At 42.3% G+C, this 18,835-nt stretch overlaps 1 protein-coding gene across 1 annotated transcript in view; it reads right to left on the bottom strand.

Annotated features, from left to right (window-relative positions):
• LOC126191492 (eIF-2-alpha kinase activator GCN1) overlaps positions 1-18,835 on the bottom strand; it is a 271,290-nt gene that overhangs the window by 26,010 nt on the left and 226,445 nt on the right. The window contains exons 29-35 of the mRNA XM_049932385.1: positions 13,064-13,175; positions 12,615-12,830; positions 11,915-12,241; positions 10,646-10,891; positions 2,358-2,627; positions 372-485; positions 54-284 (exon numbers count right to left, since the gene is read on the bottom strand). Of these exons, the coding sequence (XP_049788342.1) occupies positions 54-284; positions 372-485; positions 2,358-2,627; positions 10,646-10,891; positions 11,915-12,241; positions 12,615-12,830; positions 13,064-13,175 (1,516 nt within the window). The remainder of the gene's footprint in view (positions 1-53; positions 285-371; positions 486-2,357; positions 2,628-10,645; positions 10,892-11,914; positions 12,242-12,614; positions 12,831-13,063; positions 13,176-18,835) is intronic.

Here is an 18,835-nt window from a genome sequence, read left to right as displayed (position 1 = left end):
ACTTTGAATACACTGCTTTGCAAATAAATCTTTACATAGGCAGCTTCACTCACCTTCGCAAGCAACAGTGCTAATGTTTCTAGCACAGCTGCTTTGACATTCCAGTTGAAACGATCTCCAAGTATTCTAATTAATGGACCTGTAATGTGAACAACAGATGGTTGCAAAGCTTCAGCACTGGTCAGGCGAATAACTTCCCCAAGACCTTGTGCTGCTTGCTCCTTCACTTCTGGTAAACCATTCAGAATTGCTTCACGGAAAATCGGAAGTATGGGTGTGATACCCTATAAAAACAATAAAAATTAATGGTGAGTTTTCACCAAATTATTCTCTGTTTTCATACAAATAACTGCTTATGCTGTAGTACCAACCTTTGGAAGACAAAATCCAGGCAGCAGTTCTTGACCCTTTAAGTCACTTACAGCAAATCTTACAGCTTGCCTTATATCTCCCACATGGGCTGTTTGCTGTGTTGGATCCAAGGTCTATGAAACAAACTTTCATTTTTTAGAACAATATAAAAATATTAATCCTAATTTTTTGTATATCCACAACAGCATTTATCGATTTGCACAAAAGTATTGCAATAAATACTAATTATTACCAATACAACTCTTCATCTATTTTTATTATTTCTTTTTAAGCAAGTCAAGCTGCAATCTGAAAATATGTCAGCCATCTGGAAAAACAATGTACCCCCCCATGAGGTAGTAACATCTAAATTACGTCTTTATTCAATTGAGTTGAAGTAATGAGATGTAATCATTTCATAGTTTCATATACACTACTGGCCATTAAAATTGCTACACCAAGAAGAAATGCAGATGATAAACAGGTATTCACTGGACGAATATATTATACTAGAACTGACATGTGATTACATTTTCACGCAATCTGGGTGCATAGATCCTGAGAAATCAGTACCCAGAACAACCACCTCTGGCCATAATAACGGCCTTGGTACGCCTGGGCATTGAGTGAAACAGGGCTTGGATGGCGTGTGCAGGTACAGCTGCCCATGCAGCTTTCAACACAATACTACAGTTCATCAAGAGTAGTGACTGGCGTATTGTGACCAGCCAGTTGCTCGGCCACCATTGACCAGACGTTTTCAATTGGTGAGAGATCTGGAGAATGTGCTGTCCAGGGCAGCAGTCGAACATTTTCTGTATCCAGAAAGGCCCGTACAGGACCTACAACATGCGATCATGCATGATCCTACTGAAATGTAGGATTTCGCAGGGATCGAATGAAGGGTAGAGCCACAGGTCGTAATACATCTGAAATGTAACGTCCACTGTTCAAAGTGCTGTCAATGTGAACAAGAGGTGACCGAGACGTGTAACCAATAGCACCCCATACCATCATGCCGGGTGATACGCCGGTATGGTGATGACGAATACAAGCTTCCAATGTGCGTTCACAGCGATGTCGCCAAGCACAGATGCGACCATCATGATGCTGTAAACAGAACCTGGATTCATCCAAAAAAATGACGTTTTGCCATTCATGCACCCAGGTTCGTCGTTGAATACACCATCACAGGTGCTCCTGTCTGTGATGCAGCGTCAAGGGTAACCGCAGCCATGGTCTCTGAGCTGATAGTCCATGTTGCTGCAAACGTCGTCGAACTGTCCGTGTAGATGGTTGTTGTCTTGCAAACATCCCCATCGAGATGTGGCTGCACGATCCATTACAGCCATGCGGATAAGATACCTGTAATCTCAACTGCTAGTGATACGGGGCCATTGAGATCCAGCATGGCGTTCCATATTACCATCCCAAACCCACCGATTCCATATTCTGCTAACAGTCATTGGATCTCGACCAACGCGAGCAGCAATGTCGCAATACGATAAACCGTAATCGCGATAGGCTACAATCCGATCTTTATCTAAGTCGGAAACATGATGGTACGTATTTCTCCTCCTTACACGAGGCATCACAACAACGTTTCACCAGGCCACGCCGGTCAACTGCTGTTTGTGTATGAGAAATCGGTTGGAAACTTTCCTCATTCAGCACATTGTAGGTCTTGTCACCGGCGCCAACCTTGCGTGAATGATCTGAAAAGCTAATCATTTCCATATCACAGCATCTTCTTCCTGTCGGTTAAATTTCGCGTCTGTAGCACATCATCGTTGTGGTGTAGCAATTTTAATGGCCAGTAGTGTAGATCTACAAAAATAATAATGTACTGCTTTCCAATATTTTCAACATAAGGCAAAAGTAAAAACAGTGGATGGGTAATAATTTCAACTGTTACAATGAAGGGGTAAGCAGAGGAAGGAAAACAATTACCTATGTGAAATCAAAAAATACTAAAAGTTAAAACTCATGAGTCCAGTCTTTCTTACCTTTGTAACAGCATTCAGAGCTTCCCATGCCATCTGAAGAACTTCTTTATTGGAATCAGTGAAAAGATGAATAAGGCCACGTAGCAACTGTGGAACATACTGGGAATAATCAGCATGCGTGTGCCTACAAAACGCACACAGTAGTGTCACGGATGAACGGCGTACTTCAACTTTATCTGATCGAGTTGATTCCATCAACTGATCCATTATTGTACGGATACCTACTTCATCAGTTACTGAAAGGACCACGGCCTGACAGTATTCCAATTCCTGAAATATAATTTCATTGGTAGTAGGTTTATAGTCATGTTAAAACTTTGGAAATAACTATTTCAAAATACTAAATAATGGAAAATCCAGGATGGAATGCAACAATATTATGAAACGGAAAGTTACCACTTAGCATATAGTGAAATGCTGAGTTGTAGATAGGCTCAACAACAAGACTGTCACAAATAAGAAGTTTTTGGCCAGTGAGGCATTTCTCAAAACCAGATGACACACACACACACACACACACACACACACACACACACACACACACACACACACACAACTTACAGACACATGACTGCAGTCTCTGGCAACTGAAGCCACATTAGCTGTCATCTATTTTTAACGAAGGCCTCACTGGCCGAAAGCTTCTTATTTGTGACAGGCTTCTTGCTGTACCTATCTTCGACTAAGCTACTCCGCTATATGGTGAGTGGCAACTTTCCTTTTCATATTACTTCAATATACCCTTACAGGAAAAAGTGAATCTTACAGCATTTGCGTTAAGCACTTGACATCTTAGACTTCAGTGTGTGTATTGAAAAAAAACTTGAGATGAGTGCAGTTAAAATGATAAAAAATGTAGGAGTATCAAATAAGCTAGCTGGCATGAAAAATGCAATACTTGGATCCCTTAAAAATTTTGTTTAATTCTTTACTTTAAAATCTAGACACATTTATGTCACTAATCTAATATTTTATGCTAACATGTTATGATATGGCCCCATCTAAATGTCTAACAATGAAAAAAGGCAATTATACACAAATTAAGCAGAGTGTGTAACATGAATAGATTCACACTTCAAGGAAATTTTGAGGAAGCTCTTGAAGGTAATGCACTTTTGTTTTGGTTTTCTATACTTCACAATTCATTTCACAGACCTTTCTTTGAACCTTCAAAGGTGTGTATTACCTCTTCTTGCACTAATCATGCCATCCAATCTGTCAGGCATGCTCTTGATTAATGCTGAAATGTCCTCTTAAGGAATCATCTCCCAGTTATTTCACGAGTGCCTACTGTTGATTCTGTAGGGTATCAGAACAGTGCTGATGGCTCTTTGCCCCAGCTGGTCCTATACATGCTCGAAGGAATTGAAATCGAGGCTTTGAGCAGGCCAAGCCATAGCACAAATCTCCATTTCATCAAAGAAATCTTGCACAATACTCACAACAGGTGGGAATACATCATCATGTAAAACCACCAAATGCACAACATGCTCCAAAAGGATTTTCTCCACATGTGCTGCAGGGCTCCCATGTTCCACAAAGAAAAAACCATCCTTGCAGCCGTGATTCCTGCCTACACAACCAGAGAACCATCCTGAAAGGGCATCCTGGTTGAGAATGTACAAGGGGAATGCCTTCCTCCAGGCCTTCTCCTGACTCTCTCTCTACCGTCAGCAAATCACAAACCAAATCACGGCTCTCAGTGAACAACAATAGCTCCCATTGTTGTACTCTCCAGCTGTAATTTTCCCTTGTGAAAAGCAAATAATGGAAAATCCAGGATGGAATGTAACAATATTAGAGAAGGAATGTTGCTATCCAAAATTTTGCAGAGATGCTGAGTCGCACATACGCACAACAAAAAGGTTCTCATAATTACAATTATAGCTTTTGGCCATTAAGGACTTTTTTGTCAAAACACACACACACACACACACACACACACACACACACACACACACACGACTGCAGTCTCGGGCAACTGAAGCCACACTGCGAGCACCAGCACCAGTGCATGATGGGAGAGGCTACTGGTGGGGATAAGGAAGAGGCTGGGATGAGGAGAGGGAGAGATAGTATGGTGGGAATGGCGGACAGTGAAGTGCTGCAGTTTAGACGGAGGGCAGGGAAGAGGTGGGGAGGGAGGGGGAGGGCAGGAGGGGGGGAAGTAGCGGAAAAGGAGAGAAATAAAAAGAAATAAAAACACTGTGTGTGGTGATGAAATGACGCCTGTGTAGTGCTGGAATGGGAACAGGGATGGGGCTGGATGGCTGAGGACAGCGACTAGTGATGATTAAGGCCAGGAGGGTTGCGGAAAATGGAAATTTGTTGTAAGGACTATGGGACCAAATTGCTGAGGTCATCAGTCCCTAGGCTTACACACTACTTAATCTAACTTATGCTAAGGACAAAACACACACACACACACACACACACACACACACACACACACACACACACACACACGAGGGAGGACTCTGAACTCCGACAGGGGCAGCCGTGTGAACAACAACCTCAGACCACATGGCTACCCTGCGCACCTACAGTTATGTGAATGTAGAATGCATTGCAGGGAAAGCTCCTATCTGCGCAATTCAGAAAAGCTGGTGTTGGTGGGAGAGATCCATATGGCACAGGCTGTGAAGCAGTCATTGAAATGAAGGATATCATGTTTGGCAGCGTGTTCAGCAACAGGGTGGTCCACTTGTTATTTGGCCACAGTTTATCGTTGGCCATTAATGCAGACAGACAGCTCATTGGTTGTCATGCCTACATAGAGTGCAGCACATGATTGCAGCTTAGCTTGTGAATCACATGACTGCCTTCACAGGTAACCCTGCCTTTGATGAGATATGTGATGTTAGTGACCACACTTGAGTAGGTGGTGGTGGGAGGATGTAGGGGACAGGTTGTGCATTAAGGTCTATTACAGAGGTATGAACCATGAGGTGAAGGATTGGGAGCAGGGGTTGTGTAAGGATGGACAAGTATATTGTGTAGGTTCGGTGGATGGCAGAATACCATTGTAGGAGGCGTGGGTAGGATAGTAGGCAGGACATGTTTCATTTCAGGGCACAACGAGAGGTAATCGAAACTATGGCAGAGAATGTAATTCAGTTGCTCCAGTTCTGGGTGGTACTGAGTTACAAAGGGAATGCTCCTCTGTGACCGGATGGTGGGACTTTAGGAGTTGGTGGGAGACTGGAAAGATAAGGCATGGGAAATTTGTTTTTGTACAAGGTTGGAATGCTCAGTGAAGGCTTCAGTGAGATCCTCGTTATATTCCGAGAGGGACTGCTCATCACTGTAGATGTGATGACCGCTGGTGGCTAGACTCTACAGATGGGACTTCTTGGTATTGAATGGGTGGCAGCTATTGAAGTGGAGGTATTGTTGGTGGTTAGTAGGTTTGATATGGACGGAGGTACTAATGTAGCCATCTTTGAGGTGGAGGTCAACATCTAGGAAGGTGGCTTTTGGGTTGAGTACAACCAGATGAAGCAAATGGGGGAGAAGTTGTTGAGGTTCTGGAGGAATGTGGATAGGGTGTCTTCACCTTCAATCCAGATAGCAAAGGTGTCATCAATGTATCTGACCCACATGAGGGGTTTAGGATTCTGAGTTTTTAGGAAGGATTCCTCTAGATGAGCCATGAATAGGTTGGAATAGGATGGTGCCATGCATGTGCCTATAGCCATACCCCTTGTTTGTTTGTAGGTAATGCCTTCAGAGGAGAAGTAATTGTGGGTGAGGATATAGTTGGTCATGGTGACTAGGAAGAAGGTTGTTGGTTTGGAATCCATAGGACATAGAGAAAGGTAGAGTTCAATAGCAGTAAGGCCATGGGCATTAGGAATGTTAGTGTACAGGGAGGTGGTATCAATAGTGATCAGTATGGCACTGTGTGGTAAAGGGACGGGAACTGCGGTGAGTCAGTGAAGGAAATGGTTGGTATCTTTAATAAAGGAGGGTAGGTTCCGGGTAATAGGTTGAAGGTGTTTGTCTGTGAGAGTAGCGATTCTCTCAGTGCGGGAACAGTGACCAGCCACAATGGGGCATCCTGGGTGGTTAGGTTTATGGTCTTTAGGAAGCCTGTAGAAGGTAGGAGTGTGCAGAATCTCTGCTTTCCTAGACCAACACCTTCAACCTATTACCCGGAACTTATCCTCTTATATAAAAGATAGTAACCATTTACAACACTGACTCTCCATTGTTCCTGTCCCTTTACCATACGGTGCCCTGCTTGTCACTATTGATGCCACCTCACTGTACACTAACATTCCTAATGCCCATGGCATTACTGCTATTGAACCCTACCTTTCTCAATGCCCTATCGGTTCCAAACCAACAACCTTCTTCCTAGTCACCATGACCAACTATATCCTCACCCACAATTACTTCTCCTTTGAAGGCATTACCTACAAACAAACATGGGGTACGGCTATAGGCACACGCATGGCACCATCCTCTCACAACCTATTTGTGGGCCATCTAGAGGAATCCTTCCTAAAAACTCAGAATCCTAAACCCCTCATGTGGTTCAGATACATTGATGACACCTTTGCTATCTGGATTGAAGGTGAAGACACCCTATCCACATTCCTCCAGAACCTCAACAACTTCTCCCCCATTTGCTTCACCTGGTCATACTCAACCCAACAAGCCACCTTCCTAGACGTTGACCTCCACCTCAAAGATGGCTACATTAGTACCTCCGTCCATATCAAACCTACTAACCACCAACAATACCTCCACTTCAATAGCTGCCACCCATTCAATACCAAGAAGTCCCATCTGTAAAGTCTAGCCACCAGCGGTCATCACATCTACAGTGATGAGCAGTCCCTCTCGGAATATAACGAGGATCTCACTGAAGCCTTCACTGAGCATTCCAACCTTGTACAAAAACAAACTTCCTATGCCTTATCTTTCCAGTCTCCCACCAACTCCTAAAGTCCCACCATCCGGTCACAGAGGAGCATTCCCCTTGTAACTCAGTACCACCCAGAACTGGAGCAACTGAATTACATTCTCTGCCAGAGTTTCGATTACCTCTCGTTGTGCCCTGAAATGAAACATGTCCTGCCTACTATCCTACCCACGCCTCCTACAATGGTATTCTGCCATCCACCGAACCTACACAATATACTTGTCCATCCTTACACAACCCCTGCTCCCAATCCCTTACCTCGAGGCTTGTACCCCTCTAACAGACCTATTTGCAAGACCTGTCCCATGCATCCTCCTACCACCACCTACTCCAGTGCTGTCACTACCCTCCTGGCCTCAACCTTTGTTAGTCACTGCGCTCAACCATCCAGCTCCTTCCCTGTTCCCATGTTTCCATTCCAGCACTACACAGCCACTATTTCACCACCACATCCAGTCGTTATTTCTCTCCTTTCCCGCAACTTCCTCCCCCCCCCCCTCTCCCACCTTTGTCTAAACTGCAGCACTTCACTGTCTGCCACCCCCACCATACTACCCCTTCCCCTCCCCACCCCAGCCTCCTCCTTACCCCCACCAGTCGCCACTCCCATCATGCACTGGTGTTGCTGCTCACAGTACAGTTTCAGTGGTGGCCTGAGACTGCAGTCGTGTGTGAGAGTTGTGTGTGTGTGTGTGTGTGTGTGTGTGTGTGTGTGTGTTTTTTCTTGACAAAGGCCTTAATGACCAAAAGCTATAATTATAATTGAGAGAATCTTTTTGTTGTGCTTATCTGCAACTCAGCATTTTCCCTTGTGAAATGTAGTTGAGTTTTGTGATGTTTTGTGGTCAGTTATGGACCTGTAGCAGGTCTTCTGAATTGCAGATGATCTCCTTTCAGACTACCCCAAATGGTTCTCTCATTAACAGAACCTGTTGAATTTCGTGAATTTGATTTCATGCTTCAATGGTGGTGGTGTGATGGTTGCAAAAAACTCAAGGTCATAAGAAGTGGTCATTTGCTGCCAATTTTCTATTCTCAGGATTGATCCTGATTTCCATGCATAGCCTCCACTTTCGCTATACCTTCGTACAGCTGTGGAAATCAAGTAAGGCATGGCGCTCTCAACTACCTCTGTCCCAAATAAAAGCTTTTGCAGTACCTCAGGGCTTAATGGCACATTATTACAGAAAGCTGGTTATGATAATCACATAAAGATCCTACAAATATGGACAGCTGAAAGGGGAACAATATAGGGTAGAACAATTAGTGCTATAAGAATGGGGGAAACATTATTGTCCCACATCCAGTGATGTGATTTTCAGGTTGTGTGGGGAAAACAAATATAATCTAGGGTGCCTCTATCTACACATGTCCTTTATGGTGTTTTTTGTTAGTATGTGAAGGCTACTCTCAGAAGCTACTGTAGCAATTTTATACACTTTTCACTCAAAGGCAGACTGATTCATGAGGAAGATTTGTATACATAATTTCTGAGCACTACACCAAACAAGTTGTCTGGCTGTAGACACTTAATGACACCTGTGCACAGGCAGGGAAGTCACTAGTTAAGAGAGTAAAATGCTAGAGCAGACATGTATGGCAGGCTAAACTAGAACAGGATGATATAACAACTCTACAGCAAACTAAAATGTACAACCTAAAAAGTATGTTGAATTCTTGTTAAAATCGAGTATGTACCACATTTGGACAGCCCACAATTAAAATGGAAGATACATCTCCAAAATATGCTTCTGCCATCTTGTCAAGCTGGAACAATTTGTGATACTGTGTGTGAATGTAAAGAACGTGACTAATTTTAACAGCAGGTACTATGTTGAAATCATGCTCTGTTGAGTAGTATTCTTTTAACGAATTAACTGTCTAACAATGAAGAGGTGAATGATTGAAATGGGAAGAAAAGTTTGTCCTTAAATACATAAACCTAAACAGAAAAATAAATTAAAAAAATTACGTTACTTGATGCCAAGGAATACCAGCAATGAGCAGAGTGTGTGTAACAGTAACAGCATTTAGGGGAAAAAAGATGATCAGCATTTATCACTACCTGCAATCAGGGGTGGATAACTAGCTAAAATTGTACAGGTATGGGCAAGTATGCCTTTACAATGGCATCCTGTTATTCTCTTAGTGATTTGTGTGAACCACAAAAAAATTAAATATTGGATGCTTAGATGGGGATCTGAACTCTGCTCTTTGTTAGTGAACACTGAACACCTCAACCACTGCTCAGCTTCATCAGTGTCTTTAGAAGGATGGTTTCCTATGTTAATTGGACACTTAAGATAAAACCTAAGTGGCTACATTATTTTGGAAGCCCTACACCAATGAGCACTGTAAGGCATTTCTATTAAGTCTGCACTTTTGTAGGTAGAATAATTACAGTAAGGGAAAGTAATAAGGTATTGGTTTCTGAAAATCACTAATTCAGATTCTGAACCAGTGAATTTCCAATACACAGGAATGGTAAGCTATTTGCCTTTTCATGGTATTACATAATTTGACTGAATGTAAAGCAGGCAGGTACGATCAATATTTTAAAGATTGTGTTACTTTAATAATGCTAACAGGTGATTTATAACAAATACATATTTTGGTTTCTCGGGAATTTCACTGTCAAATTTAATTGGTAGCTGTTTCACTAAAAGCAAAAGGTCGATAAGAGAATAGAAGAAAATTGCTTTCAATGCAAAGGGACAAGTAACAATACCAAATATATAGTCCTTTATGATGAAATATTAGAAACCTTTGACCATATACAAAAATGGAAACAGATTTTAAGAATTTTTTCTTTAAAAGTAAACTAGTCTTTTCTTTTGTAAACATGTTGTTATAAGAGAAGAGAAATTACAATGGAGAAGTGCTTGCAAAACTGCAATGATTCACGAGCAACTTGAACTGAAAAATTATGGAAGTTATCAGTTTCTTGGCATTTAGTCTGAATCTTCAGTTGGAAAAAAAAAAAAAAAATAAATAAATAAATAAAAACATAAAAGCATCGATATGCCCCACCCCCCTACTCCTCCAACCAAAACAATACTTCTAAGATTTGTGTGTATAAGTTCTCTTTTCAGTTCATTTAGCATTCTTACAATCATACAGGATCAGACTACCATCAGCAGTCTATCCACTTCATTTCTTAAACTGACCTTTCTTAATCAGTTTATAACAATGTTAAGTAATGCCTTTGCCAGGGAACTGTCATGGCAACACTTCTTCACCATTTATTAATAACATTTTTTATAAAATTATCCTGGGTCTTTGACTCTTACAAAAAAATGAGAGTTTACGTACCTTGACACACAAATCATATTTACCATTATTTTACAAATGCACTAACCTGAGCTTCCTGTGGTGTACCTTGAGCAGCAGAAAGAGCAGAGAGCAGTGCTGGAAGAATTTTGTTCAGGTACTTTGTAAGAGCTTCACCAGCAACAGAAGCCAATATTGACAAAGCCTTGGTATTCACCCGAGGTGGCGCTATCAGCTGGGGAACCAGATAAGGTAGCACAACTCTTGATTTAATTGCCATAACCTGACGTAATCCATCCAAAGTAGATTCAGCGATCTTTGGATCAGGGCTATTCTGTAGAAAATAAAGAAAGAAAGCAGTCAAAATCACTGTAGATTAATCTGCTGGAAGGTGAAGGACACAAATAAGCACAAAACAAAATAGGTATACCCATGAAATTTCTCACTGGTAACAGATACACCTACCTTTACATACAGCACAAAATTTTGCATATGGCATTTACTTACAAAGCTTGTCAGCTGTAACAAAGAAACACTGATCAACAAACTACAACAGATGTATAATTAAACCACATATCAACTACAGAATGAAAAATCTGCCTGGGCATTTAACAGGAACATCTCCAATTTCACATACATAGTCTCTCAGTGAATATTTTAGAGTTGAGGGCATTATCTATACCTACACAATGTTTATGGTGTTTGTAGCTACAGCTCTGACAATAACACATTTTACAGTATTTACCAATTCACATATCAAACAAAACCTACTTTTGTTACATTGAAGGAGTTAATTTGTACCCCCTCTCCCTCTTCATCTTCACTCACCATGCCTTCAATGTTGTTGCTTTCTACTATCCAATACTTCACCCATAACACTTTAAATCATCATATTATACAGCAGACTCCTCAGTCTATGACCTACTTGGAATTGAAATGTGTGTATTTAAAATGAGTTGTCAGCTGTTTCCATCATTTAAATTTATGGTGTTACTTAACAAATTTATTTGGTTCACGAGGTTTTTTACATGAAAAATGACAACCACTATAAAGGAGACACCCCCCCCCCCCTGTTAACTTCTCAAATATCTTTTGTATACCTCATGGACTTGAAAGAATTAGATGGTTAGAATATTTTGTTTTTCTTCTAAATCTAAAACCACAATAAACCCAGTCATTTCCCTATATCTCAAATGTAAATATCTTTCAATAACAATCAACACAACCACAAAAACAGCTACAATAACTCGCACATCTGACTGAGTTATTGCTAAATGGTAAACACAATGATATCAAATACTGAAAAGCTATGAAAATACCAAGAATTCAAAAGAATATACCTCAACAGGAAACTCACCAATTGATTCAACATTGCAGGCAGAATGTCATCCAATGCTCGAACTCCAACAGTTGAATGAAGACTGTCAAATGTTTTTGCAGCTGCCTGCCTTACTTCAGGTAGAGGATCACAAAGAGCCTTACGGACAGTAGGAACAAGACTATTCACAAATGTCAGAACCATGTCTCTACTGGTAGAGGCCATTATTTCAGAAAGACCAATGCACACTCCTTGTCGCTGGTCTGGTTGATCCGACTCGAGGCCTTTTTCTAAAATTGGTATTATTTCCGGAAGTACACGCTCTCCAAGCTTCCGTACCAAATCTCCCAGAGTTCTCGCAGCAACCTGTAAATTGCAGAGATGTCAGTGAAAGTGATTTTTTGAAATAACAAAAAGAGTCTTTTTAGAGGGCGCACTTCAATTGTATTATTACTTTTACACTGGTTTTTGAAGTCATTTACAATGTGTGCCCGAAGTGTTAAAACAATGAAAAACAATAGAGAAGACCATATTAGTGCCTCTACAAATTTTTTACTAATTCCTTGTATTGATACATTTCATGCCCGTTACATAAGTAGATACAATTCCAATAAAACCATTATTTACTTCAAATATCAAATTTGTGACTCGTGCTATCAAGTGGCAATGAAAGTCTTGTATCAACGTAACAGAAGCAGTGACATCTACTTTGAAAAATTAAAAACAGCAGGAAACATACCTGTCTCTTATCGTAGCTTGTACTTGCAAGACATCCAAGCAGCAAGCTGAAAAGGGTTGGCAATATTTCTCGTAGTGTACGGGGTGTGTTTGTCACCACAACTTTCCACACATGCAAGGCAGCTTGTCTTACCATTAGAGCTACATCTGACCTTCCCATGTAAAGGCCAGCCAAAACACGATTACGTCGACCACCACCAAGAGCTTCAATAATTGCCTAATGAAACAGAAAACAGCAGTAAAAAAAACTAGTTTTACAAATATATAATTACAAATAACCAAGCCATTTATAGAGCTAACATATTTTCAGTACTTAATTAAAATACTCAGATGACCAATATATATATAGAGACAATGTAAGTATTACAGAGAGCATTCATTATTTGTGGGTCAACCACAGGTATAACTCAGCATTGCTATGAACTGAAAATTAGCTCCATAACAACTTACTTGGTGTGACTGTTCAGTACCAAAATTGTCATCTTCATCTGCAGTTTCTGTACTCATTTTTCCAGAGACTCCTGATATTCTATAAAGCAGGTCTCCCAACAGCTGCACAGAGCTGAAAAATAATTTGCTGTTTAGTTAAAACCAAACAATGGAAACTCCAGGTAGGAATACCAACAATGTAAGAAAAGACAGATTGCTATTTACCGTAAAGACAATATTCTAAGTTGCAGACAGTCACAATTACAGGACACACACACACACACACACACACACACACACACACACACACACATTCATTCAACCATGGCCTTCACTGGAAATAGAGAAACAGACACCATTCATACACACAAGCAAGCACACCTCCACAGATATGACCACCAACTCTGGCAACTCGGGCCAGAATGCAACTATCATGTGGGATGGAAGCAGCAATCTGGAGGGGGTGGGGAAGGAATAAAAGTGTCCAGGGGGCAGGGGGGGGGGGGACACTGTGTGGCAGAAAGTGCAAGGAATAGGATGCCAACAGGTGCAGTGTTAGGAGGTTGGGGCAGGGAGCTGCAGAAAAAGGAGAGGAGCAGGCAAAAATGGTCTAGTGCGTTGGCACAGGGTGACAAACACAGAGGATGCGAGATGAGATTCTGGAGGTGGTGACAGGGCAGAGAGGATGGAAACTAATGGATGGAGGGTGTGGGAACAGTATGTTACCATTGGTTGAGGCTGAGATAATTACAGGAGCAGAGAATGTGTTGTAAGGATAACTCCCATCTGCACAGTTCAGAAAAGCTAGTGGTGGAGGGGAGGATCCACATAGCTTGGGTAGTGAAGCAGCCACTGAAATCGAGCATGTTATGTTCAGCTGCATATTGGGCCACAGAGTGGTCCACTTCACTCTTGGTCACAGTTTGGCAGTGGCCGTTCATCCTGCTGGACAACTGGTGGTAGTCACACCAATATAAAAGTTGAGCAATGATTGCGGCTGAGCTGATAAATGATATAGCTGCTTTCAAAGTGGACCAGTCCCTGATAGGATAGGATAAACCTGCCACAGGACTGGAATGGGAAGTGCTGGGTGGGTAGATTGGGCAGGACCGGCACCTGGGTCTTCTACAGGGGTATGTTCCTTGTCGAAATTGACTGGGATTGGGATTGGCATAGGGATGGACTAGGATGTTATTGAGGATGGGTGGGCAACAGAACAACGCTTTAGGAGGGTGGGAAGGATCTCAGGTAGGTTGTCCCTCATTTCAGGCATGATGATAGGATATCAAAGCCCTGGCGAAAGATGTGGTTCAGTCCAGGGTGGTAGTGAGGGGTGAAGGGGGCACTCCTTTGTGGCTGGTTCTTGGGGGTGGTGGGAGGATTGGGGCTGTGAGGTGAAATGGCATGGGAGGTCTGACTGCAGACTATGTCTGGGAGATAGTGCCCATCTGTGAAGGCCTTGGTGAGATCCTCAGCATACTGGGCAGGGGTGTTCCTGTCACTGCAGATACACCACCCTGGGTGGCCAAGCTGTGTTGCTGTCGAAGGGATGTCAGCTGTCAAAATGCACTTACCGGTGGTGGTTGGTAGGTTTAATGTGGACAGAGGTACAAATGGAGCAATCAGAGAGGAGGAGGTCAATGTCTAGGAAGGTGGGTTGAGGAGGATGAGAGAGAAGGTGTTGAAGTTGTGAAGGAATGAAGGTAGGGTGTCTTGGCCCTGAGTCCAGATCATGAAAATATCATCAGTGGGCCTGAATCAGGCTATGGGTTTGGCATTGTGGGAGGCTAGGAAGGTCTCCTCTATATTCAGTTTGGCATAAAAGGGTGCCATGCAGGGTGTCCATGGCAGTGCTGCTGATTTGTTTGTGTATCTTCCTGTAAAGGAAAAGTAGTTGTGGGTACAGTAAAGTTAGTGAGGTGTATGAGGAATGAGGTAGTGGGTTTGGAACCTGAGGGACATTGGGAGAGGTAGTGTTCAATGGCAGTAAGACATTGGGCCTGAGGGATGTTGATGAGTACAGATCCAGGAGGTAAAAGGGTGGGGATGGTGGAGAGTCGGTGAAGGAAGTTTACTGTTTAGTTAGATGATTATGATTGCAGGTTCACACATTTAACATCATAGATTGATGGAGCTCTCATGAAAAGACAAATTCATTAAATCAAATTGATAACAAGCTACTCACTTAAAATCACCTCTCACGTACAGGCTTACATTTATCCCTTCATGCACAAAACAAAAAGCCACATTTACATGAGCAACTTTCTTTTCTCAATCTGTTATTCATGACAAGTGAATATACTGTAGCTACTGACACACTATTCTTGTACAGGTTTTCACCCGTTGTGAGTGGCCGATTTTGTTTACGTGTCAGGAATGATACTGCAAGTGTTGTGAGAGTTTTCTGATGGGCAGACTGGCTCCCAAATGGGTAATGTGAGGCTATGACAGACATCTTTCTTACAAAAAGTATGACCAAAGCAAAATTCGTAGTGGATGTTCTTGACAAAGTGAAATTCTTCACACTGATGAGAGCTGGAAGAATAAGAAAACTGTCATCCAAAATTTCCTGACATCAACATTTATTTGCTTGAAAAAATATAGACATACAAACACCTCAAACAATTTTTAGGAGGTAGGAAATACTACCTTTTTACTTTATATCCTGTGAACTCTTATCTTTCTAAGTGCCAAATAACACTGAAAATTAATTCTCTCATTCAACAGATCTGACGTTTTCATTTCTGAATCTGTTTTCATTAAAAAAAATTATTTGAATTCTGATTTAAACTGAGTACAAGCTAATTTTTTGTCGAGATATTGTAAAACCGAAGTACCTTTTCACTTTCAGAATTCAGTAGGAAAAACAAGTCCTCATTCAACCTTTGCAATGTGCATAAAAAAGAAGCAAACAATAATATGAGTACTAAGACAAGACAGCAGTAAATTTATAGAAGTAGATGGTGAAAATACGTTTACTTCCGAGATTAGGAGAAAATGCTCAAGTCCTCTCCTACTGAGCATGTACAGTCTACAGTGTACTAGGACACAAGAACTCTATTTTTGGCTCAGTAAATATACTTATCATCGAAGCCACTGTCCAACGGTTTGCAGTAGGTTTACACACATGCATGCAATATGCATGCAGTATCCAGAGAGTTGAATGGTTTGCATGCTGACACTTGTTGAAGGCCCAGTACTGAAATCTGCAGCAATTTGCAGAAGGGTTACACATCTGTCATGTTGAACGATTCTCTTCAGTCATCATTGGGCCCGTTGCTGCAGGATCTTTTTCTGGTCACAGTGATGTCGCAGATTTGATGCTTTACCGCATTCCTGATATCCACGGTACACTTGTGAACTGGTTGTAGAGGAAAATCTCCACTTTATCGCTACCTCGGAGATGCTGTGTCCCATCATTTGTGTGCCGACTATAACACCAAATTCAAACTCGCTTGAATGTTGATAACCTGCCACTGTAGCAGCAATAACACACCGAACAACTGTGCCAGACATTTGTTGTCTTATGTAAGTGTTGCTGTCCACAGTGCCATATTCTGCCTGTTTACATATCTCTGCATTTGAATATGCATGCTATACCAGTTTCTTTGGCACTTCAGTGTAAATTACCTTACTTAATTTTAATAATCTATAAAGTTGAGGCACTGTATATTACTCTTTACCATATAGGTTGCACCTGTTGATGTGGCTTTGGCCCATGAAACTGGTTGTGTATCAATAAAACAGCAATCTTGCCAGCTGTCAGCAGAATAATTCTTATCATCATCCCTTCCAACAGCTGCAGATGCTCAGAATATAAAAATACTTTTTATCATAGTGTGTTCAATTCTGTTCTATCAATGTACAGTACAGACCATAATAAATGCACCACTTACAGATATAATTCATATTTTGACCACTTTGATCATGGCAGACTATAAAGCGGCACATCATTGACCATCTACATGCTCAAAAAGGAATAGGATCACTGTGACCTTGCCATTGTAGCCCAAACTCTACTTCAGTGTGATTCCTAACATCAAGCACAATGAGTGGCAACATCCCATACTGTTGAAACCACATAAGCTGACAAATTCTCAGTAGCACATCTTCTAGGAAATGTGAGAGGATTGTTCTCTCTCTCTCTCTCTCTCTCTCTCTCTCTCTCTCTCTCTCTCTCACACACACACACACACACACACACACACACACTCATGCAAACATAACTCACACACATACGATCACGGCCTGGGGAAGACTGCAAGCAGCAGCACATGATGGAAGCAGCAGCAGGAGGAGGAGGAGATTAGCATTTAACGACCTGTTGACAAAGTGTGCTAAATGCAAGTCCGGTGTGCTAAGCACTGCAGCACCTTGCTTGGTATCGGAGAAGCAATCTAGGGGTTGGAGGTAAGGAAGAGGCTGGGGGGGGGGGGGGGGGGGGGGGGAGGATAGCAGTGTAGGAGTGGGGGATGGTAAAATGCTGCTTATGAGAGCATATAGGGTCGAGGTGGAGAGAGAGTAGGGCAACTATGTGCAGTCGGGAGGTTTGTGGGCGAAGTAGGCGGGACAGCAGCAAAGGAGAGAAATAAAAAGACTATGGATTTGTTGATGGAACAGAGAGCTGTGTAATATGATATATGGGACAGGTCTTACATCTGGGTCTATTCAGGGACATGAGCCATGGGGCAAGGGGATTGGGAGTAGGGGTTATGTAGGGATGGACGAGGATACTGCGTAGGGTCGGCGGGTGTAGGACACTCCTCATTTCAGGGCACAATGAGAGGTTGTCGAAACCCAGGCGGATAATGTGTTTCACTTGCTTAAGTCCAGCATGGTAATGAGTCATGAGGGGAATGCTCCTCTGTTGCCACATTCAACTCTTAACTCAGTACCACCCGGGAACGGAGCAACTGAATTACAATCTCTGCCAGGGTTTTGACCACCTTTCGTCGTGCCCTGAAATAAGAAATGTCTTGCCCACTATCCTTCCCACCCCTCCCACAGTCTTATTCTGCCATCCACTGAACCTGCACAATATAATCATCCATCCTTATAAAACCCCTGCTCCCAACCTCTTACCTCATAGCTCATACCCCTGTAATAGACCTAAATGCAAGACCTGTCCCGTATATCATCCCACCACCTCCTACTCCAGTCCGGTCACAATCACCACTTATCCCATCAAAGGCAGGGTTACCTGTGAAACCAGTCATGTGATTTACAAGATAATCTGCAACCACTGTGCTGAATTCTACTTGGGCATGACAACCAACAAGCTTTCTGTCCATATGAATGGCCACCGACAAACTGTGACCAAGAAACAAGTTGCTGAACACGTTGCCAAACATGATATCCTTCATTTCAATGCCTGCTTCACAGCCTGTGCCATATGGATCTTTCCCACTGTCCTCACCCATCCACCCCTTCCCTGTTCCCATCATTTCAGTGCTACACAGCCGTCATTTTACCATCACACTTAGTCTTTTTACTTCTCCCCTTTTCCGCTACTCGCCCCCCCCCCCCCCCCCCCAACTCCCCACCTCTCCCCTGCACTCCGTTTAACCTGCAGCACTTCACTATCTCTCCCCCTCCCTGCCCCAGCTTCCTCCTTACCCCTTACACCCACCCAGTTGCTACTCCCATTATGCACTGGTGCTGCTACTCACAGTGTGGTTCCAATTACCTGAGACTGCAGTCGTGTGTGTGAGTTACGTTCATGTGTGTGAGTGCGTGTGTCTACGTCTATTGTTGACAAAGGCCTTAATGACCAATAGCTTTATTTGGGACAGT

The sequence above is a fragment of the Schistocerca cancellata genome, chromosome 1, assembly GCF_023864275.1.
Source record: "Schistocerca cancellata isolate TAMUIC-IGC-003103 chromosome 1, iqSchCanc2.1, whole genome shotgun sequence".
Taxonomy (NCBI): domain Eukaryota; kingdom Metazoa; phylum Arthropoda; class Insecta; order Orthoptera; family Acrididae; genus Schistocerca; species Schistocerca cancellata.
This window is presented reverse-complemented; position numbering and strand designations above follow the sequence as displayed.